Genomic DNA, 24853 nt, shown 5'->3' on the forward strand with positions numbered 1-24853 from the left:
ATTCAGCGAATGTTGTGAAGACGGTAATTCGCCATTGATTTGCGTAAGCATTTGGTAAGACATTGGTACTGATGGTAAAGCGTACGTATTATGCGTAAGATATTGGTAAGGAGAGGTTTAAGGACGACCGAGAACATATTATTCACTATCAAATCGCAACTTTTGAGCGAATTAATTATGGGTAGAAAGACGTTGTAAAATACAATGATCCTCACAAACATGCCTCGATATTGCACGGTTTTCCTTTTACCTCGTCGACTAACACGGTCGGCCATTTATGGGAGTCAAATTTTTTACTCCCATAAATAGCCGACCGTGTTAGTTTCGCACAGTTAAAGGAAAACCACGCAATTTCGAGGCAAATTTGTGTGGGCCATTGTATTCTACTTTTAAAACATCTTTCCAACCATATTTATTTTATAAAAAAGGGTTACGAACGCTTTTTGTAGACCAAATCATCCGATGCAAGGCAACGTGTTCCTTTTAACATTTGAGTGATAAATTAATCTTTCTCACAATCTACTTCCAACAACTCTCCATTGCACGTAAAATTAAAATAAAAAGTTGGAAGCGAATGCTCATAAGATTAACAAGATGGCAATACAACAATGGAGGTAACTTGCATCAGTGTTGGAGAAAGTCAATAACCCGAAAAAGTTTAGTTAACATCATAAATTCATACAAAAGAATGTTTTTAAGTATAATTAGGGCACGCAGATCGGGGAAGTCTTTAGGGTGTCTGGAAGAAGAACGTGTTCGCTGCTGGCAGAAGAAGGCCTAGTTGAACTGTCAACATTCGAGCACTGAGTGAACAGCACACAATGAGCAACGGCCGCAATGGACCATATCAGCAGGGACTCGGACGGCTGACACTGTATTACAAAAATGTACGAACAGTGTACACTTCGACGAGGCTGGATACTATTGCCATTGGTAATTGGCAATGACCAGCCGTTCTCATTATCTCAACATAAATGTATACATAAAATAACAAACCCGTTAAAGTTTGAGCTCAATTGGGTCGTCGAAGTTGCGAATTAATACCATAGTGAAAGAAAAAACACCCTTGTTGACACTACTGATAATTGCCAAAGACAGTCTTCTCATTTGGTGTATCTCCACAAAAATAACAAACCTGTGAAAATTTGAGCTCAATTGGTCGTCGATGTTGCGAGAATACGCCACTATCAACCTTTCCCCATTACTCGTTAAAATAAGGCTTTAATAAGGCTAATAAACATGTTGAGTAGTACCAAGTAGTGTCCGCCCCTAGTGTCCACGCCATCATAACCCCATAAGCCGAGAGAAGCAAGGGTCGCTCCGAGAGCTCCCTGCTGGTTGTTCAACGCATTGCATAGGCCCTAAGGCCCCTAACTATTATATAAAAACAAGTGCATCACTGAAACTGAACTTCATATTACCTTTATTTTAATACGAGTTAAGATAGATATAAGTTTACTTTTGACCTTTCTCTTTCGAAAGCATGCAATCAATCACTTTATAGTTAGTCAAAGTAAACAAAATTGTTTTGTTATAACGTCCTCAGCATTTTGTTGCAAGTGTATAGCTCAGACAGACTGAGTGACTTCTAAAGCTATTTCGTCAGTTTTTATTAGATTTAATCAGTCAGTGTAGTTGCTAAAGGTCTATAATTTGCTGAACAACATTCGGCCCCACGCAAGGCGATTGTTTCTCATGTTTCTTCCAGTTAAGAATAGTTCCTCCATGCTCCATGGATGGAACAACGAGCAGGTGCGGTGTGCACCATAGACCTTATCGCAAATACCAATGCGCAAGCGCAGACTGTTGAATGAGGTGCATTGTGGGATATATATGGATCAAATTTGGATACCAGCTAGACCACAATGCACCTCATTCCAAGCTTTACGCGCGCGCCCCGGTATTGCGAAAAGATTTTTATGGAGAGCGCCCTCAACTAAATCATAGAGGAAAGATGGCGGCCCCCGTGAACGACTTACTGTAGACGTTTTTTGCAACTTTAAAATCCTTACAACTGGACAAAGTCATCATTTGGTAAGCCCTGTCATGTGTCATAGTAATTTCATAAATGTAAGGAATAATACGAAGTACATTAGAGTAGTATAGGATCTTTCTAAGTGGGAGAAATTTGCAATAAAAAATATAAAACAAAGTACCACAGCCACACCACACAATTTGCTACCTGTTTATAATTTGCCTTTGAATATGAAAACTTCACACTTGTGACGGTGTTTAGACAGCTCGTCCATTTACCGGTTTACCTGTTTACCTGTAGATTCGGGCTCTGCATAATGAAGGCTAAATGAAGCCTTATAAAACGCCCATCCATATTCACACAAAACTTACTGCAAAAGTACTGAATGCAATGGAAGTAGCGAAGTCAAATGTGAGAGCAGAAGAGAATGAACTTAATATTTCCATATATCCTGTGGTGAACATCCTGCAAAACTGTACATGTCAATGTTTTTGGTGAGGTACTCATCATTTCATATGGCAATTCCCTTAAAGATGGAACAATTTTGGTTGCCCTCCGTTGCACCTTTTCTAACTTGTTAATGTCTCTCTTCAAGTAGGGGCACCAAACGCTGTTGGCGTACTCCAGATGTGGGCGAACCATGGTCTTGTACAATGCCTTGAAAGTCTCCTCATCCATGTAGTCAAAGGTCCGTTTTATTACACCTAGAATTCGAGTTGCCTTGTTTGCTATTGCTCCAATGTGCTTACTGAAAGTTAGTGACTTATCAAACAGGACACCAAGATCCTTTTCGTCGTCAATTTCTTTCAAATTTCTGGAGTGGTTTCCTTCTGTCATGGTGTAAGTGACTCTGTCGACCCCTTTCCCGTAGTGCAGTACTCCACACTTAGCAACATTGAATTTGAGCTGCCATTTTGAGGACCAGTCACCCAACCGGTTGAGGTCTTCCTGTAATTTCTGACAGTCGTCTTCTTCCTTGACTGGAGTGAAGATCTTGGTGTCGTCCGCAAACATCATTACAAGACTGGAAACTACATTTGGTAGGTCATTGATGTATATTATGAAAAGTATTGGCCCAAGAACACTGCCCTGCGGGATGCCACTCCTCACACTGGCCCAGTCTGATTTCTCACCATTTAAAGACACTCGTTGCTTTCTTCCAATCAAGAAACTTTTGATCCATCGAATCAGCTTGCCACCAATTCCATTTGCTTCGGCCTTCTTCAGGAGGCGCAGGTGTGGGACAGAGTCAAATGCTTTCCGGAAATCTAGGTAGACTACATCAATATCCGCACCTTCCTCCAGCAGTTTTGTCCACATTTCCATTAGAACGAGTAGTTGCTTTACACACGAGCGACCCTGTCTGAATCCATGTTGTTCCTCCTGAATGATGTTATGTTTGTTCATAAATGCCATAGTGTGGTTTCTGATGATAGACTCCATAATCTTGCATACTATCGAAGTGAGGCTGACTGGCCTGTAGTTCCCAGCATCTGCAGCACTACCTTTTTTGAAGATGGCAGTAACTTCAGCAACTTTCCAACCTTTTGGAACTTCACCTTCATCCATTGACTTTCTAAAGATGATGGCAAGTGGATGTGCTATCTCATTACATACTTCCTTCAGTACCTTTGGGTGCAGTCCATCCGGTCCAGGGGATTTTGTTGGGTTGAGTTTCTGCAACTGTTTCGCCACTTCTTCCACGGTAAAGACTACATCTGTAAGTTTATCGCCATCAAACATATTATCGGGAACTGGTACATCACTTAAATCTTCGTCTGTGAACACACTAGCGAAGAAGGAGTTCAGAATCTCTGCCTTGTCACCATCTGTATGTGCATAAGATCCATCTTCTTTTAGTAGGTCCTTCACTCCTGACTTGACTTTGGTTTTTGACCTCACATACTTCCAGAAGGCTTTAGGGTTAGTTTTTGTCTCATTGGCAAGATTTCTCTCGTAGTATTTCTTGGCTTTTCTCACTTCTTTGGTGGCTTCATTTCGTATATGGCAATATTCTTCATAGTACTTGTATTCTCTCGTTCTAGTATAACGCTTCCAGGCATTATATTTCTTCTTCACCTTTTGCATGACGTCTTTATTCATCCACAATGGCTAGAATTTCTTCTGCTTTTGGTCACATTTGGTAGGGTTGACTTTAGGAATGTGGTTTCCCATTGCATTCTTAAGTTTATTCTCAAAGAATATCCACGATTCGTTGACATCAAGGGTGCACATATCTTGTTTCCAGTTAACATCTCCTAATTCGTTCCTCATCATATCATAGGCACCCTTCTTGTACAGAAATCTTTCTTTAATTTTTGTCCGGTCGGTTGTTACAAAGCAGTCCAATTTGAAGAAGAGGGTGACATGGTCACTCTTTCCAAGCGGGCTGCTACTTTTCACATCACTAATTAGTGATTCGTCGTTGGTAATTAATAGATCTAGTAGACTGCTGTTCTGTCCTATTCTGTGTCTAGTGTCGCAATCGATCAGCTGGTGGAGGTAATTATCCTGCAGGCAGTCGATGAGTGCTGAACTACCATGGCCTTCACCTGCATTTGATGTCCATGATTCCCACTCTACATCTGGGTAGTTGAAGTCTCCAACTATAACAAGGTGCGAATACTTCATCTTGCTAGCTTTGCTAATTAGGTCCGTCAACCTTGTATTATTCAAATCTATGGAATTTGGACTTCTGTAGATACAACCAAGTAGTAGTCTCTCTTCACTCTGCAGTCTCATCTCACACCAAACACTTTCCTCATAGATTGAGCTAGTCAGGTCCTCAACGAGCTTAGCGTTAAGAGACTTTCTCATATAAATACAAACTCCTCTTCCTGTCTGGCCTGACAAAAAGCAATCGTAGTCCTCTAATTCTAATGCTGATTTATCAACATCAATATGAGTTTTAGGATACACTTCTGTGATCGCTATGACATCTGTCTTTGCTGAGGATAAGATGGCCGTCAATTCACTCCTTTTGTTAAGAAGGCTATCAGCATTCGTGTAAAAACAAGCAAGTCCACTTGATACTTGCAAATAATCTTTATCTTGATCGGGTGCTGTGCAGTGCTTACTGGCATTGGGTGTGCTAAATAAAGGTGCAACATCAATCAACTCATGTACAATGTGCTTCCCGTTGCCGTCTGATTTTTCTTTCGCTGGGTTAGCCTCGAAAAGGATCGCTGCTAGTGGCTGTGTCCTCAACATCACTGGCTCGAGTCTCTCCTTCCATTGTGAGTAGGGTAATTTACCCTTTCCTTATTACGAGGCGTTCTTCACCCAGTTCTCGTCTCCTCTTAAGTTCTTCTCTCAGCTCTTTATTTTTTTCTCTTTCCCTTGGTGTCATGTCTGGAGTTATAAATATCTCCTTCCAGTTCTGGGTATTACACAGCTTTTTAGCATTCCTCAGCACCTGGATCTTGCGGCAAACAGAGTCAAGGGTAACCTTTAACAATCTATGTCTATCGGGTATCCTCTTGCCTAATCTCACCACTGATGTCATCGTTACATCTTGGATTCCTATCTCGGAAAAAAGGTGTTCAATATTTCCTTTATCTTCTTCAACTCTATCATTTGCTTCTGGTTGTGTTGACTCTGACACCTGGTGTATGATGATATTACATTTTCTATTTTCTCTGTCTCTGTATTCCTCAACTGCCTGCTGTACTTTGTCATCGATTGAGCTCTCCAATTTCTCAACCTTTGTATTTAGGATGTTTAAGTCTGATCTGCATGAAGTCTGTTCATCCTTTACTCCACTCAAGACTTTGGTGAGATTCTTAATTGTAGGAATAGCGTGAATACATGAGTTGCATGTCCAAACAAAGCCTGGTATTTTGTCATCCACATCCATGTCATATACAGATTCTGGAACCCCTGAACATGCGAGGCATGACCATACAGCACAAAACTCACACTGCAGGGCTTTCACATCTTGATCCACTGAGCCTTTACAGCCTGAACAAAAGAATTCTTCATCATCTTCAGTCTCAGTTTGCCCCTTCGTATTTCTTCTGTTGGCTTGCTTTGGCTTTGACTTTGCACTTGCCTGCAATTTCTGGTTTTGAGTACTCTGACTTGGTTCAGCTAATGAAGGCATGCTTTTCCCCTGCCTCCTTGTGTTAGGTTTCTTTGCCTTCACGGTCACTTGGGTTCCGCTCATTTTGAATCAGACTTTCATAAAAGCACCAGTCTAGCTAGATAGTAGTAGCACTAGTTGTTGCAGTAATTACATGTCATGCATGTGGATGGCAGAATGGTACAAAACAATATCTCAGATTTCACTGCGAATACAACATTTTTCTCCGTTCAGCAATTTCAACATCGGGCATAGAAATGGAAGATCTACAGCAGCATATCATCAGAGACAAATTGTGGTATATCTATCAGTATCACTAGCACATCTTGGTTGAACAAGCCTTGCCTACATCTTACAATGCTGAATGTGCATCATGATGGATGATTCATACACAATCAACAATGTGATGCAATGTACTGTCAAATAATCCCTCAAAATCACTCAAAAAATGCAGCCATCCAAGCTCAAAATACTCAGGAATAGTCAATATATGTTACACACAGTACGATTGCAGCATGATTTTTGATATATGGATGATATATGGATGAGAAATAATTAGAAAACGAAAATCTTAACTGAAGCTATCTTCTTGCCCGTCCACCTCCACCTCGATTCAAAACCAAAACCATTGTCAGACAACTCGATCGTTCGCACAACTCGACGGTTGAGATAGCTCGACCATTCGGACAACTCGACAGACGGTTTTTTCAACTGTGCCAGACAACTCGACTTTTGGAATAGATTAGTCTAATATTATGTAGTAGGACTAAGCAAGACAAGACAAGTCGACAAACGACCGTTACGGGGCCTCAACTCAGCACTAAGCCCCACTTGTGTGTCCAAGTGCAAGGGTGCCTTGGCAACTCCCTTGGTCACACAAGTGGGGCTACTCAGCACTCTGCACAGGGCGCGCACAGGTCGGACCGGGAAAGGGGGGGGGGTAGGGTTGAAAATGAACCGTTTTTAGCATCAAGAACTTGTTTTATCTACGAACTCTAATCTAAAGTTGTCCCAGGCATGGAAACATTTCTGTATCACACCACCATTTGTTCATTCGATATGATATAATATAGTTTCTTATTAACCTCAATAAGATATCCCTATTAGTAAAAATGAGTGAAAAAGTGGTGGCAGGATACGGAAAGTTATCCATTCCATTATTTGCCCTGGCATTCAAATTTTGAAGGTGGATGGACTTACCCACTTCCGAACAAGACAACAGATGCATAGTGAGAGCTCAGCAAATTGCCTACATTTATAAGGAGGTCGATGACGACATCAAGCAAACCCCTGAGCGTACATGCGCATCAGTTGACTGGTTCCATGAACCCTTTTTCCAAATCTGTCGGTCCCCATACTTCCAGGACCTTGATTTTGAGGTCAACAGACAACAAGAACTGACTGTTGGACATGGTGACTGAAATATTCGTTTGACCCGAGATAGGCCTTCTTATAAGCTCAGCGATTTCTGCGCGGAGCAATTCAATCAATAGAATGCGTTTTTGTTATCACTAAAGTGTGATTGGCCCTTTAATGTCCTCTTACAGAAAGTAGGGTTGATGACACTTTGTAGATCTAATTACTCATGTGATATCTTAAACACACATGTGACCCTGTTTGACCCTGTTTGACCCTGCCTTACGGTCTAAACTGGAAGTTCAAATGGAAGTACATGTACTAAACATACTTTGTGCTTTTACCTTCACGGTGAGATGTTTTGCAATCAAGTAACCGCTTGGTATTTTTAAGTGATTACAATGAGCTATAGTATCCCCTAAAGTTTATATAAGTTTAGGTATACATACATGGTAAAGTTCTACTGTTTATGATTGTTTTGTCTGCAGGGACTGTACAGACAGTGGCAATGACGTCTGCCTACAGCCTGAGGCCATGTGTGTATGAGCCGTGTTTTAAAGGCAAGTAGTCATTAGTTATTGTATCCGACACAAGTAAGTTCTGGCCTCATATTGACAAGAGGGGCAATTCTTGATTCTGCATTGAATGCCCAAAAATGGTTTAAATCTGCCAGGGGCAGGCTGGGTGCATACAATGTAAATGAGCCCTTGGGGGTTGAAGCACTCTCACCATTTTAAAGGTACTTCATGAACATCTAAATCAAATTGCTGTGAGGCCACTGGCCTTCAAGTTCTAAGGCTATGGGGCGCATGTACATGTAGCTTGACTCATAAAGTTGCATATGTAAATGTACAGTTTACCTGTTCAAAGGAAAATCATGTTCTTTTGCATGGGAGCACCGAACTCAAAGCTGTGGTGCTTCAGCAGGGTGTGGGTTCGAGACCCGGTCATGATACTTGTGTCCCCGAGTAACACCCGTTTCAGACAGGGCGCTCTAGAGTCCCACCAAACTAAATTCTTAATTAAGTACATGAAAAGTTTGACGTCTCGACGTTTCGAACAGTATACTCTGCCCGTCTTCTGGAGAAGAGTATACTGTTCAAACTGTCGAGACCGACACCGGCTCTTTTTACAGCCAACACTCACCCTAAGAGATTTACACATGGTTGTACCCGCAAGTTTACTATTTATTTATAGTTTCTTCTTATGTCTCCACACCATGCAAAGCTTCAAACAATACTTACATGTATTAAAACAATCAAACGTTTCTAAAAACTAAAAGTATAATTTGCCTTTTAGTCTGTAGCTACGCTGATCCTTATGAGTTAAACTTATTATTGAATTTTTTCAGTGAGTGTCTGTCTTCATGAGCCTGTATGGAACAACACAAACGACTCAAGTAATATTTCTATTGAGATGTTGTCTCTTTGTGTCCTGCTTGAACAGATGTATAGCAAGGATCAAAATAAGGTAAGCCTCAGCTGAGTTTGGTTACCAGCAAAATTGAATTAATCTTGGTTTGGGTAAATCCTTAGTTAAATGGCAGTGGACGCTATTGGTAATTACTTAAAATAATGGTTAGCATAAAAACTTACTTGATAACGAGCAATGGAGAGCTGTTAGTAGTAAAAAACATTGTGAGAAACGGCTCCCTCTGAAAGAAGTAATTTTCCACAAATTTTATTTGTTTAATAATAATAATAATAACCCGTTTTTATATAGCGCTTTTCACACCCGGAGGGCGTCCCAAAGCGCTTCACATTATTACCCCTGGTCACTGGGCCTTAAATCACTCCTTAAACCCATCTCAGCTCCCTGGTGGGGAGTATACAGCCTTTGACAAGCAACAAGGGTGTGTTTTCTTCCATTATTATCTCAATGACCAATTCAGTTCAAATGTTCACAGGTTTGTTATTTTGTGCATATGTTGAGATACACCAAGTGAGAACACTGGTCTTTGACAATTACCATTAGTGTCCAGTGTCTTTAAAATTGAACTTCTTGTTTTAAAGGCAGTGGACACTAATTGGTAATTACTCAAAATAATTATTATCGTAAAACCTTTCTTGATTACGAGTAATGGGGAGAGGTTGATTGTATAAAACATTGTGAGAAACTGCTCCCTCTGAAGTGACATAGTTTTTGAGAAAGAAGTAATTTTCCACGAATTTGATTTCAATACCTCAAATTTAGAATTTGAGGTCTCGAAATCAAGCATCTGAAAGCACACAACTTCGTGTGACCATGGTTTGACAAGGGTGTTTTTTCTTTCATTAATATGTCGCATCTTCGATGAATTTTCACAGGTTTGTTATTATGCATAATATTGTGTTGAGATACACCAACTGTGAAGACTAGTCTTTGACAATTACCAATAGTGTCCAGTGTCTTTAAAATTGATTTTCTTGTTTTAATACCTGCCTGGACCAGAATTTTGTTATCGATTTGGAACTGTGGATTGCAAGATCTCATTAATGAGTGGTTTTGGCAGATGCTTCCAGCACCTTTTGTCTCTGGCTTAATTAGCTGAAGCATGTAAAAGGGGGAAACTGAAACCAGCAAATATTGTTGTAGATATCAAGACAGGTCTTGAGACCTACGTTTGTACATCACTAAATCACAAGTAAAGCAAATTGCTATAATTAGACCAACTCAGCATCTTTGGTGCTATTATAGCTTATGACACCCATGCAAAAATTATTTATAGAATGTCAGATCTATGACACTCGGCCTCTCAGATGATCTACAGGAAATGTGGGATTCTTGGAAGACTGCAGTGATCAATAGAAAGGTTATGCAAGCGTGCGGATATAGGTACGGATATAATAACCAAATCTGTTCACGTCAGTGGCGCGTTGGATTTCGTTTCGGAAAATATAGGTATGTGTCACCTCGCATTCATCATGAATGTTTCCCAACAAGCATGACCGATAGAGACCCTGTGTATTATACACTGTTTTTCTCTAGGTTTTGTCTGCAAATGACTAATAATTGTCTATCTATATCAAGCAGGATACCAGTGAAAGCAATTCTAAGAGATTTTTTTTTGATCTGAGACAAAAAAGACAACTAAAAGTCTGCAAAACCGTATTCGTCTTTCTTGACATGTATGACCACCTGTCCATCGCTTACTCCTAGGGCTGAAACAGGGTTACCCCTTTCACAGTCCATACGAATGTAGGCTTAGGTATCCTCAATCCGAAGCCTGGCCGGTAGCATAAATCACTACCTCCCCAATTGTACGTAGCAAGTGCTACGACCGGGATCCGAACCCACACCTTGATGATCAAACACAAGTGCTTGAATCCGGTGCTCTTAACCGCTCGGCCATGACACTGCTACATGTATGTGTGTGCAAAATACGATAGTCACGGATACGCGTCATGTGACCACACAAAGTGGCAACGTATTGGTATATATCAACGAACTGAGCACGTTGAATATGGACATCATAACTCTCAGGGAGACTAGACTCTCCTCACCTGGAAGTGTCAAGGAGAAAGACTTCACCTTCTTCTGGCAAGGAAGGCCTCCTGAAGAGACCAGGGTGCAGGGTGTGGGTTTCGCCATCAGAAACAAGCTGCTTATCTCCATCAGACAGTTGAAGAAAAGTGTAGGGAGCTACTTCGCCTTCAAAAACCTCACAAAGGCCTTTGACCTTGTAGCCCCCAACAAAGACACCGAGATGCCATGAGTTGAAGACTAACAAATTAGTGGTTTTTGCACTGAGTGCGTTAGCAATTGTAAGCCCAAAGCTTTTGGTTGGAAAAGACTAAATGAGAAAACAACTTGTATTACATATCCCAAGATGGGCAAGTCTGAGCTTAAAAAGTAGATTTGACTTAATATCTTGAATTGACCTACATTAATTTGCTTAAACTCTTTTGTAGCTACAGAAACAACGTCCGTGCTTGAAAAAGAAATTCAGCAACACATTTGAATCTCAAAGTAAGTAGTCAGTTCAGCTTCTTTTATCAGCCATTTACTTTTTTTTTATTGTGAATATATTTTGACTCATTGTTTTGACATTCAAAATAAATATCCAACGTAAATAAACAAACAAATAAACAAACAAATAAAACAAATGATACCAACAGGGAAACTAGTGCTCCATTAAAAATAAACTGACAAAAAGTTAAAATCATCAACTTCATTTTTTTTTTTTAGTTTTAAATTCCAGAGAATGGCAAATATGGGGTCAGTCAGAGTTTGTTTTTAAAAACATGTACAGATGTTTCACACATGTATGTGTATTGTATGTTAAAAACAGTGAAATACTATCATGTTTGTTCTTGTAAAACCTGCTTCATAATTGACTTTAATTTTACACACTATACATACAATACATACTCTTCTTTTGAATTTATTGAACAATTTGGTCATTGGATGGTGTGCATTAATAGGGGAATCAATGTGTGGTGAAGAAGTTTTCAACTAGTAGTTTAAACCCAACGAGGCCTGGTTCTTGATAATTTTACCGAGACGAAGTCAAGGTAAGTTAACAATAACCAGGCCTCGGCGGGTTTAAACCACTAGTTGAAAACCAATTCAACACACTTTTATTCCCATTCATAAATACCTTTTTGGTTAAAAGGCGGAATAAAGTAAGAAACTCTGTAAAATTTATCCGTTTCCGATGTGCTTGAGCTCTGTATGTTTCCACCGCCATGGTAGGTTCAGTATACATGTTACATGTGCATGTACGAAGTGTGTACACGTGTGTTATCGGTTCCGTACGTGCGCATGCATATTCCCTGGTTTTCCTTTTACACACAGCGCGGCCAACTCACCGACAGCGCCTGTATCGCCCGTAACAAGAAACGTCTTGCATCAAGACTAGCGCGGAGTCTCCGCTCACAACCGGTTATAAACAAAGGTTTAAACACCCCCACGTGACGCGCTCTCAACCAATAGGAATAGCGAACCTGTCTGAGGTATTTATGAATATAAATTCTTCCCTGCCCTGCCTGCCTATTTATGTGCTGTAACTGGTTTACATGGTCTGAATATTCTCTGACTATTTTGCTCCGTTCTTTCAGAACCGCTGATTGTGGACAGGATGCATACATGTTTAAGTGCATTGGAAGAGCCCAGTCTCACTATGAAGGTATTTCGTTTTAATAAGCCAGTATTTTCTATGTGCAAAACTAGTACTTCCCTGCCCTACAATATATTTTTAAAGGCAGTGGACACTATTGGTAACTACTCAAAATAATTATTAGGATAAAACCTTACTTGGAGAGCTGTTGGTAGTATAAAACATTGTGAGAAACAGCTCCCTTTGAAGTGAATCATTTTTGAGAAAGAGGTAATTTTCCACAAATTTGATTTCGAGACCTTAGAATTGGATTTTGAGGTCTTGAAATCAAGCATCTGATGAACCCACACAACTTCGTGTCACAAGGTTTTTTTTCTTCCATTATTATCTCTTAACTTTGACGACCAATTGAGTTCAAATTTTCACAGGTTTGTTATTTTGTGCATAATATGTTGAGATACACCAAGTGAGAAGACTGGTCTCTGACAATTACCAATAGTGTCCAGTGTCTTTAAAGCATGGGATCATCTTAGGATTGTTTGCACATATCTGGACATATTTGTACATATCTGGAATGGAATCTTCTGATGATCCAAGCTGAATGATTGGATAGCCCACCACTTCTAATAAGCTAACTTGTGCAGGAGATAACACTGAATGCATGTTTAAGAAATGATGAAACAGAGTTCCAAGGATGTTCATTTTCAGTTATTACGAATTCGAATTGACCAGAGTTGGCAGCAAATACTTTTTTGCAAGTCATAATATTGTCTTTACAGAGCAATTCTTTTTTACACAAAGCATGTTGTCTATTTTTGTTTTTGTAGGAATACTTTGAAAGGACCGGACTGAGTACGTTGTTTCCAAAAGTGATGTGTGGTTTATCTCAGGAATGTGTGCCAAGCTTGTCTCCTCTGGATGGTAAGCTCCTCACAATCTTTGGTAGTTACTTAGAACTAGGCCTACTACTTGTCTCCTCTGGATGGTAAGCTCCTCACAATCTTTGGTAGTTACTAAGAACTAGGCCTACTACTTGTCTCCTCTGGATGGTAAGCTCCTCACAATCTTTGGTAGTTACTTAGAACTAGGCCTACTACTTGTCTCCTCTGGATGGTAAGCTCCTCACAATCTTTGGTAGTTACTAAGAACTAGGCCTACTACTTGTCTCCTCTGGATGGTAAGCTCCTCACAATCTTTGGTAGTTACTAAGAACTAGGCCTACTACTTGTCTCCTCTGGATGGTAAGCTCCTCACAATCTTTGGTAGTTACTTAGAACTAGGCCTACTACTTGTCTCCTCTGGATGGTAAGCTCCTCACAATCTTTGGTAGTTACTTAGAACTAGGCCTACTACTTGTCTCCTCTGGATGGTAAGCTCCTCACAATCTTTGGTAGTTACTAAGAACTAGGCCTACTACTTGTCTCCTCTGGATGGTAAGCTCCTCACAATCTTTGGTAGTTACTTAGAACTAGGCCTACTACTTGTCTCCTCTGGATGGTAAGCTCCTCACAATCTTTGGTAGTTACTTGGAACTAGGCGTACTACTTGTCTCCTCTGGATGGTAAGCTCCTCACAATCTTTGGTAGTTACTAAGAACTAGGCCTACTACTTGTCTCCTCTGGATGGTAAGCTCCTCACAATCTTTGGTAGTTACTTAGAACTAGGCCAACTACTTGTCTCCTCTGGATGGTAAGCTCCTCACAATCTTTGATAGTTACTTAGAACTAGGCCTACTACTTGTCTCCTCTGGATGGTAAGCTCCTCACAATCTTTGGTAGTTACTTAGAACTAGGCCTACTACTTGTCTCCTCTGGATGGTAAGCTCCTCACAATCTTTGGTAGTTACTTAGAACTAGGCCTACTACTTGTCTCCTCTGGATGGTAAGCTCCTCACAATCTTTGGTAGTTACTAAGAACTAGGCCTACTACTTGTCTCCTCTGGATGGTAAGCTCCTCACAATCTTTGGTAGTTACTTAGAACTAGGCCTACTACTTGTCTCCTCTGGATGGTAAGCTCCTCACAATCTTTGGTAGTTACTTAGAACTAGGCCTACTACTTGTCTCCTCTGGATGGTAAGCTCCTCACAATCTTTGGTAGTTACTTAGAACTTGGCCTACTACTTGTCTCCTCTGGATGGTAAGCTCCTCACAATCTTTGATAGTTACTTAGAACTAGGCCTACTACTTGTCTCCTCTGGATGGTAAGCTTTACAATCTTTGGTAGTTACTTAGAACTAGGCCTACTACTTGTCTCCTCTGGATGGTAAGCTCCTCACAATCTTTGGTAGTTACTTAGAACTAGGCTTACTACTTGAGAGAGCAAATTCCTTTCGTTCTACATTATCAATGTGTTAGGGTTTCAATGACATCAATCTATTGGGGTTTTAGTGTTAGAATAATATACTGATGTGTTTCAAACTGTTTTCTTTACAATTACATGTTGTCTTTTGAATCTGTATGTTTTGTTTTCAGGATATTTCAGTCACTTATCAAGATTAAATCAACTTATGGTGCTGTGCAAACAGATTGCCAATGATGTCACCCTTGGCAACCACAAGTACATTGCACATCAGTTAGCACTGCTTCATGTAAGATATCAATTGTCCATTGATGAGTAGCTACAATCCCGGCCATATCTATTTGGGCCCCCCCTGCCCCCTTTCAATGTTGGTTCTGATTGCACGGTCTTTTGCATTACAGTCAACATTGAGCGGGGGGACAGGGGGAGAGATGATTATTATCAGTGGGAAGTGGACAGGGATTGGTTTTATGTAACGTTAGGAATGGGTGGCCCGAGCATTTTGGCTGGGATTGTAGTTCTGAATCTTCGTATGATATTAGCCTAATAACACATGTACATGTATGTGAGTACATTGTACTTCTGGATTCTCTTCAATTCTTGGCCCTAACAACACACACGGTCTTGGGTCATTCCGTGTCAAACCACCAAAGGGTTAAACCCTAGCCTCTACTCAAATTTGATAATTTTGGCTCAACAAGCTCAGATTTCAAATTGCAGCTCCATCCGATAAATGGTTTATCGCGCTACGGCATGGTTTTTCTCGCGTATTTCGGCCAAAATGCGCCTGACCTCAGATATATTCGGTAACCATTTGGTCAAATTGGTGTCTTTGGGGAAATTACATGAGCTTTCCAAATCTGGCATTACTTTTTGTAGAAACTTGGTTACTTTTGACCTCTACTTTGACCTTGAATTTGACCTTGTGGATCATGTGATCTGGCGATGAACTTCGGTGATAATTTACCTCCATATGTTTTCTCCACAATATCAAAAGATTAGAGAACAAATAATAAATTTGGCTTGCTTTCAAGCTCCACTCAAAGTTTCCTTACTTGCCTATTCCACTGCAAAGTATATGTCCATTATATACCTGTCCATACATGTACGTATGTAGGCTATATCAAGCAAGGCTATTCAATGCAAGCAAAATTATGGTACATACACATACGTATACATGTTATAATTTTTATTTAAGATCATAAACACCTAGTTTCGAATGTAATTTTTTACAGATTTTAAGTGATGTTTGATTACGAATGCATCACAATGTGTAATGTTTTTTTTAACAACAACCATGTACTACCTGTGCACTTGATGTTATTGCCTCAATATGTGTAAGGTTCTCTGAAAATCTCCTATACATGTGCATATTCTAATACATACATGTACACACAAGTTATATAAGGGGGCATACATGTAGCTATTTCCATACAATCAGATTAGAGCATTCTATACATGAGGTATATAATAACAAAAATATATTTATATGTAGAATGTACTACAGTGGTAAACTTGGCAAGTTTGTTGAATATTACAGCAACTGTTGAACCAGGTGTGGAGTGGAGACTCGCTGGTCAACATCAAGACTGACATTGAGACGAGATTCAGGAAGTTAAAATCAGCCATTGAATCCCAGAAGAAACAAACCAAGCCTGTGCTACCACAAGTATACCAGTCCTGGTAAGTTATGTTTCTAACACAAAACACAACGTCCACAGATTTACATTATACTTACACAGTTGGAAGATACCACCCCATGAGTGAGGAGACTTGGGTTCAATGAGGAGAAGCGTGGAACTTGATCGAAGATTTCTTGATGGAGTGTAAACTTAGGTGCTTTGTGGACAATGAGCATAGGCTTGAAGAATATTCGTTGAGAGATAGGGAGCCAGTGTAGTTGTTTCAGAAAAGGGGTACGCATTTTTACGATCAATTGATGCCATAAAGCATTGTTGTCACTTGTCAGATTAACTGCAGTGCATAGTGAATTGTTACAATTTGTACAATGGACGAAGTGACTGATTTATTCAATAGGAGACTTTCCAACGCTAGGCGGCAGCAGACATACCGGGTAAATTTCCATTGTTTACGTAGTTCTGAACATGCGCATAATTCTGAGAACAATGGATTTACCCGGTAAGTCTGCTGCCCTCTATCGACCCAGAAAGTCTCCCATTGGTTAAGGTTGATAATTGGGGGGAAAGTCCCGTCTTTCTTTGGACAGATGAAAATGTTTGATACAAACTCACCCTATCATCAGCATGTGTAATTGCTCCTTTTTGGAGAAGTTTATCAATTTCCCTTGAGATAATTTCAACCTCATTGGGAACAAATTTAATTGGGAACGATTGACAGGGTCGTTTCCCAAATTCTACTTCATAGTGCTTTATAGCAACTTCAGATAAGTAGGTTCTAGATCTAGAACCTACTTATCTGAAGTTATTGCTTGCCATTTTGTTATGAGCTGTGCTAATCTACCTACAATTTTGCTACATCTGATGTGTACTTACCAGTGTGGTTGTACTTATAGTGACATGAGGGCTTACTTTGCCGTTTCCACGTCTTACCGTGACTTGGCATTCCACCGAGTGTCTCGGTTTCTGTTGTGGCGCTGATAGTTTAAATGCTGACCACCTCTTCTGAATTGGCTGGGGTAGTTTGAGTTACCCCTGTGGTTGTGCATGGGTTGTTTCCGATCATGTTTGTCGTTTCCTATGAAAGTCCACAAGCCTACTTTGTTCCCAATTTGGTTGGTCTGCTGTATGTTCTTGCACTGTTGGGGCAGGTTGTCACCAAATAAAAACCCTGTTACGGCATATGTGGCGAGCAAGAAAATTTTTGTTAAGGTCGGGTTTAATCAAATCCCGTCTTCACACATTCAGTTCCTGGTTGGCGTGTTCAATAATGGCCACCGTATCCAATAGCTTGGTGATTTCACCCTTGAAGTCCTGTTTTACCTGAGTGGGCGGGTCAGTAGCAGCGGGTCTGGACATACGTGAGTTTATTACTCCAGCTACGGGAATAATTCCCCTAAGAAGTACATGTACCTGTTGCACCATCTGGAATCTTATGTCCTGAGAGCATGTCTTTGGCTTTAATGAGCTCCATATCTCCTGGAAACCCGTGTACAATCCAAATGCTTGACGTTTGCTGGTCTTTGGAGGGCCTTGAGCTTTTCCACGGTCTTGTCCTCCGGCAATTTGTGCGGACCATTTTATCCACTACTTTAGCCAATTTGTCATTGACTGCATTGGCGGTCGGTGCATCTTCTGCATATGGTTGTTCGAAATTGTCCAACAACTGGTCATCTTGGCATAAGGTGTTACCCCTGCTGGCTCTCTTGTAGGAGCTCGTCTATGGCCTTTGAGGCACTCTCCAGGTGGTATTCTGAATCCAATGTCAGTCAAGGTCGCTTGTTGGGTTGACTGAGAATCACTGTTTGCATGTTTTTGATAGCTTCCGCATGCAAGCTTCCCTGAAACATCTGCAAATTCTTGCCCGGAAACTGTGTCTGATGACAAGACCGTTGAGCGCTTAGGCTTTGGCCCTTTAACTTTCTGTTTGCCCGAAGCTGCGCCTATTGATGAATTGTCCGGGTCTTCTTGGGTATCAACTGCACCCAAAGGGGCAGCCAATTAACTCAAGGAAATCTGGTTCGACGGAGCTTTCCATGGTGCAAAGTGCCAACAAATACCTGTAAATGTACGAAGTATAAAATTTGATCTCCAGCACAGAAAAATGTATTGGGTTGCACGAGGCGTAGTCGGGCATTTATATCAGGAACATCTTTTCATGTTCTCTTAACTGTGTCTACATCCATGGACACTAGTGCCTCAGAAGACCCCCCCCCCTGATGCTGACTCAATTTGGGCTGAATGGAAGTGCCTCAACAGACTTAAAACATCAACTGGCCGGTGCAAAGTGTGTCTGAAGAAATGGGGATACCTAGACTCTGCATATGTGGGACAGAGCTACAAACTATGAATCACCTGCTGAGATGCCCCCTAATGGAGCGACAATGCAGAATTGAGGACCTTGCAGAGTACAATGATATTGCTAGGAGCTGTGTTCAGTTCTGGCTGAAACACAATATCTAGTGTGTAAACACGATAAGAAGAAGAACTGTGTCTAATTACTCCAGTGGAAAGTGTAATCTCATGTAAGTCCGAAGTGGAGGTGATGACGAGGTGGAATGCTGCCCAACCTAAGCTTTTGCAGACTGACACAGTGACAAAATGAACATTCTACCAACTAGCACACAATTTATTTAATCACTGCATTATTTGTATTACTTTCAAATCTTTTCATATGAATTTAAAGGGTCAAAAGATGTCTCTGAAACGACCTACATGTAGATTGCACCAGAGAGCATCTACTACCTAAAATTTCCCAGGTCCATAAAGCAAGCCCCGGACTCCAATCCTTGAAGACATATTGACGACCAAGCCTACATGTTGGCCCCATTTAATATTTATATACAGTGCTAACACACATCAGTGTATGGGTAAAAACCAAAATTTAATATTCCCTATCTCTGATGCACATTTAACATCTCTATGATAATTATGTTGTACTTTTTCAGGCTTCAAGATACAGCAACTTCTTTACTCGACATGATCATGGACTTTTCCCTGGAACTGCAACAACCTTTATTGCCTGCCATTGGCTTTTTGCAGCAGAGCCATCATACAGCATCCATTTCATGATCTTAAAAAATTATTTTTCAAAACATAAAGTGATGTTGGTAAGTTTTAGTATGATTCAATAATCAATGTCATAATGGCGCAGCCCGGATTATAGCTTGTTTGTATCCACATTCAAACCAGGGAGCTATAACAAAAGGAAAAATGGGTCTCGGGTGCCATCACAAAGAGTTGAACAAAGGAGGGTCCACGATTACAGGTGTTTACACACTTGTGTGTGTATGGGAATGCTGCGTGGTGCATGCTTCATTGATGTACGCGTTTGGACGCGCATACGGTTTGCCCCACACAAGATTGCAACTTTCATAGCAACAAAGGGATTATTCAATACAGATTTTCAGAACATTCATGTTTTGCTGTAGCACATTATTAAAAGTTTCATTAAAATTATTTTTTTTTGGAATGACATTTTAGAATGTGACGGACGGGCCTAGAATTACCTTAGAATTAAGGGGCAGGGTTTGAATCCAACCTCAGTAGTTTGTTTGTGGATTTTTTTGCCACAGAACTCGGGAAAAGCATAAAGTATATACAGTGCTTATTACTCATTGCTGTAAAGTAAAACCTAAATTTTATTCTTTATCCAAGATGAAAATTCTTACATATTTTAAAATCTCTTGAAAACAAAATGGCATCATGTTATCATCACAATTAAGTGATACTAATTTAATTCTTATACATTGTACATTAATAAACTGAATGACATAGTTTTGTAATGATTACACTATTTTGTATTTTGTATTTTATTCAAATAATTAATGTTTATGAGTGCAATGGTGCGAATATATTCATGAGTTGAAAGACGAGGCGTATTAATTTATTTTTCTAGTGCATTATTCAAAGGTAATTTTGTATGAGGTTTGCTTTTTTTAATTTTTGTTTATAAATTAAATCGTTCTTTATTGATTAAGATTTATTGATTATTGATTTATTCAGATTTGTATACAATTTGCTTGTGTACCTGAAATTCAAAGTATTTACATTAAATTTTATTTCCAATTCAAGTTATGTCTTTTTGTATAAAATGTGTTGGTTGTCTGGCCAAGTGCAGCAGACTTCAGCTCTGGTTGTGTCCGAGTTTGGGATCGGTTGAGAAGTAAAACCCTATGCGCTGTGTATACCCGTGACACTTATCTTAGAGAAGTATAAACCTTTATCACGTTGTGGCCGTCTTGATTTTACTCCATTCCAACTCATTGAAAGCAAACTGAGGCTGGACGAAATAATAGTCTGTTGCCATGTTTGTGCAATTAATGTTAGCATTAATTACCGTTATTGAAAATAGTGAACACGACCATGATGGTGATAGCTTGATAAAGGTCTATTTATGTTGAAGTTCAGCTGTTTCTACTTGTTTCAATCTGCATGCAGTCCAGATTTCATGCAGGTTGAAACAAGGAAACAGTTGAATACAGTTTCACCAAAAGTGTTTAAAGATGCTATGTCAGATTTTTGGCCCCAAACATTAATTTATTGTTTTTTTGAGTGAATGGTATTTCAAAGAGCATCACCTGCTCTAACGAAAACAAGTTTAACTTTTACTTTTAATGGTCAGGAACCATGACAAAAATTTAAAACGTTTCTTATAAAACACATAAGAATTGGTCACGTGATATATTGTCGGGCTCCCGACAAAAACTAATTTTGAGCACTTTATTTCACTGCTACTAATAATTGGCGGCCTTTTTTGAGCAATGGCTCAAATGAAAGCGTGTAACTTTCTCGACCCCTATCAAATCGGCAAAAAATCTGACATAGCATCGTTAAAGGGTGTGTACAACATTGGTAAGAATGGAAATAAAAATGTTCACAGATTTCCACAAACTTACATGGTACAAAGATGATCATGGTGGAAAACTTTTGCTTGAAATACCATAGTTTTATTAAGGGAATTGGTTAAATAATAGTCTTTATTTGCAGGATAAATTCCAATGTCTGAAAAGAGGTAAAAACACATGTTTTTTCACTGTTTTCTTATGACTCCGATTTAGCTTAAACTTTCACAGGTTTCTTATTTCATGTGTGTATGTTGTGTCACATCAAATTTAGATACAGGTCTTTGGTAATTAAAGACAATGGACACTATATGTAATTGTCAAAGACCAGTCTTCTCACTTAGTGTATCTCAACATATGCATAAAATAACAAACCTGTGAAAAATTTGAATTAAATCGGTCGTAGAAGTTGCAAGATAATAATGAAAGAACCAGCAGTACCAAGTAAGTTTTTATGATAATGATTATTTTGAGTGATTACCAATAGTGTCCACTGCTTTTAAAGAAGATAAATAAAGGGAGACAAACATCAAAGTTTGTCCAAACAAAGGCTGAAAATACACCAAAAACGGTTTATTGATCCCTTATTCCGGGTACCATCTTCGAGTGGCAATCTTCCCCTTCTGTCCGTTTTGCTCCTGACCAATGCACGCTCGCTCAATAGCAAGATTGATGCGTTGGAACTTTCTTAAAACAGCACTGTGTTGATGTAGCAATAGCGGGAAACTTTGTAAACTGATTATACCATCCAGGCGGCTAGTATTCCACGTTTCAAACTTTTTACTAGAGCAAGGTGCAACAAGCCTGGAGGAGGAGTGGCTATCTATGCAGCGGACTCTACAGATCTCCAACCACAAAAATGTGAATCTGAATTTCATTAGCTCAAGTAGCATTGGCAATAATTTTTATGAACATCGGAGTCATCTGTAGCCAATTAACGTGTTCTCTCAAGAGCTTCATGACTCTTATATAAAAAGAACTTCCCACTCGTTATATTATCTCTTTTAAGTAGAAACAAACTTCCCACTCGTTATATCTCTGTTATGTAGAAAGGATAACTAACATAATTATTAAACAAACAAAAACTACGCAACCAAGTTCAAAGAGACGTTCGAATCGCTTGTATACTGTATGCATTTTGAGAAAATCAGGGGTTCCCATTCAAAGAAATGGTTACTGTCTCAAAATCCTACATCAGATCCAGACCCGTTTTAGAATATGCCTCGCCAGCTTGGCATAGTTCAATTACTCGATCCCATGCAGTCAAAGAAAGAATAGTTATGTATCCAGAAGAGAGCAGTCCAGATAATGCATGGAAAGAAATACCATTCAGTCTACCTGTAGTACACTAATCCCCATTGTTATTTATCTGCGGGGATATGCAGCGTTTTTTCATGCGTGATTCTATGTGAATATTAATTAGTCAAAAGGGCTTCTGGAATTCGGTCATTTTCAGCCTTTTCTGAAAAGTCTCAACCAAAATAATGTACCAGTAAATTGAAACGAAGAGCATATCTGTCGTTATGTTCAAAAACAATCGGTGCAACTCAAATTTTAAAAAGAGAAATTTGTACGTAAAAAATGGCTTCCAAAACGGAGAAAACAAGTCACAAAAACACGGAAAATGTTCATGTTATGAATGTCGGCAACAGTCCCCAATTAGTATGTATGGATAGATTATTTCATATTCTACCTGGAAATGTTAAAATTAGCGTTTGGATTAAGTGGAAATCGCTGTATCCTGACTGGACTAGGAACGATCCGGTCTTGCTCATTGAGCCATAAGGAGCAGGCAGTTTTGTTTCCATTCTGCTACTTGTGAGTAGTAAATTGGGATTTAATAAAACCATGCAGTTAGGAATTGTCTGTCATATTTTGTTCTGATATTCTGCACCACAATCGCCTAAGGCCATCACGTTTGCCATATGGCTAGCAAAATGCCTTCAATGAGGCCAATCAAAAGACGAATACGACAACTGCCAGGTCGCGTGTTTGATAATAAAGTGTTTATGGATAATGTGCATGAAAAGCTGACAAGTTTGAGACAATGCGAATGGTAGTGATGAAATGGTACCGTGTGCACCTTTAAAGACAGACTGAAATTTAATTTATTTCAAACACCTTATCGGTAGTTGTTTTTTCTTGTATCCCCCTTCATTTTGCTGTTCCCTCTGATTCCCTAGTGTCCATTTCGCCTTTCTATGTTGCTTTCTTTTCATGAGCTTTGAGCACCTTATAATTATGCGCACTATAAATAAGGGATACTCAGCCAATGTTTCCCTTACTCTTCGATGAGTGCATAATTCCTCTGATCCGAGAATACCGACAGATTGTTACTGTTACATTGTTGCTGGTAATATTAGTTATATACATCGATATTCTAAAAGAAGAGCTCATACTTTGAAGTAGTTATGACAGGATATGGTTTAAAACACATTATAGTTTGCGTAGTTATTAATACATCATACGGTTGTATACAACATTAGTTTCTCCATGGTAGGGCCCCTAATCAAGTTCCAAACGTACTTGTACATTGTTGACATTCTAACCAAACCCAAGTAACAGTGAAATCAGACTTGGTGTTCTAAAAAGGTATAGACCTTCACAAATTCTTTCACAAGTATACACGATGGTTTCATTATGCGACTAATATAGAGGTTATGTGCTACTACACAACATTCGACTTTTATAGGCTAAGCTATAAATGTTACACAAAATTAATTTTAGCGTAGACACTTGGGGTCACCTCAACAAAAGATAGTCTCAGCTTACATAAAGGACTTTAGTTGTTGGACTTATTTTGAGTTATTACAAACTTAAGTTAAGTTAGGAGGAGTAACTCGTCCAAACTGGAGAAAAGACTACATGCACTGGACACTAAATAAGTTAGCGTAAAAAAATTATATTACAGTAGCAATGTGGAGAGCTGTTAATAGTACAAAACATTGTGAGAAACGGCTCCCTCTGAAGTAACTTAATAAAAAAAGAAAAAGTCAATTCCCCACTCAAAAAATTTAAAGCCTGTTACTGTGCATCTTTAATTTTTCTCTTGCAACTTTGATGACCAATTAAGTCCAAATGTTTACAGGTTTGTTATTGTTGGGATACACCACGTGCGAATGCTGGTCTTTGACAACCAAGTGTCCACCAGTGTCTTTAACCCTTTGTGAAATCAACCCCTGTCTTTGATCTTTACATGCACGAAGTCAAATTAATTGTAACGGACAAGAAAATCACTCTAAGTATTTGGATTCGGGTGGTGAGCCCCTGACAAGAGCTAAATGGAACGAACACCCACCCTGTCGTGGTGACGTCATGCACCTCGGGCCAGCCAGCCCCAAGTGACCCGTTCCGCAGGGTACTTGGGGTTGAGCCCCTGGAATGACGTCAAAGCTATTCAAACGTACATGTACCATGGGCAGATTACCTTCTGTAACACCTGTAAGTTATTTGTAAATCTGTGATTTTTTTTTTCTGTTCCGAAAGTGTCCAATGGCTTTAAAGACACTGGAAACTTTTGACAATTGCAAAGACCTGTCTTCTCACTTGGTGTATCTCAACATACACACAAAATAAAAAACCTGTACAAATTTGAACTCAATTTGGTCGTCGAAGTTGCGAGA

At 39.6% G+C, this 24853-nt stretch overlaps 1 protein-coding gene across 2 annotated transcripts; it reads left to right on the forward strand.

Moving 5' to 3' along the window:
• The first annotated feature begins 1949 nt into the window (after positions 1-1949).
• On the forward strand, positions 1950-19467 carry LOC117298243. Of its 2 annotated transcripts, none has more exons than XM_033781379.1 (9): positions 1950-2034; positions 7901-7972; positions 8764-8882; positions 11303-11360; positions 12452-12519; positions 13278-13371; positions 14923-15038; positions 16290-16432; positions 19335-19467. In XM_033781379.1, exons 2-9 carry the CDS (start codon positions 7921-7923, stop codon positions 19456-19458), a joined length of 774 nt encoding a protein of 257 aa, XP_033637270.1. In that variant the 5' UTR covers positions 1950-2034; positions 7901-7920; the 3' UTR covers positions 19459-19467. The 2 variants fall into 2 exon arrangements, with proteins under 2 accessions (XP_033637270.1, XP_033637271.1); XM_033781380.1 differs by having other exon boundaries at positions 16305-16432.
• The last annotated feature ends 5386 nt before the right edge of the window (positions 19468-24853 follow it).

Source organism: Asterias rubens, chromosome 13, assembly GCF_902459465.1.
Source record: "Asterias rubens chromosome 13, eAstRub1.3, whole genome shotgun sequence".
Lineage (NCBI taxonomy): Eukaryota > Metazoa > Echinodermata > Asteroidea > Forcipulatida > Asteriidae > Asterias > Asterias rubens.

Excerpts from the sequence above, each read along its gene's own strand:
- LOC117298243 (XM_033781379.1), top strand. The coding sequence starts at position 7,921 with ATGACGTCTGCCTACAGCCTGAGGCCATGTGTGTATGAGCCGTGTTTT. Across the intron at positions 7,973-8,763 it reads GTATGAGCCGTGTTTTAAAG|TGAGTGTCTGTCTTCATGAG; the intron begins GCAAGTAGTCAT and ends GAATTTTTTCAG. Across the intron at positions 13,372-14,922 it reads AAGCTTGTCTCCTCTGGATG|GATATTTCAGTCACTTATCA; the intron begins GTAAGCTCCTCA and ends TTTTGTTTTCAG.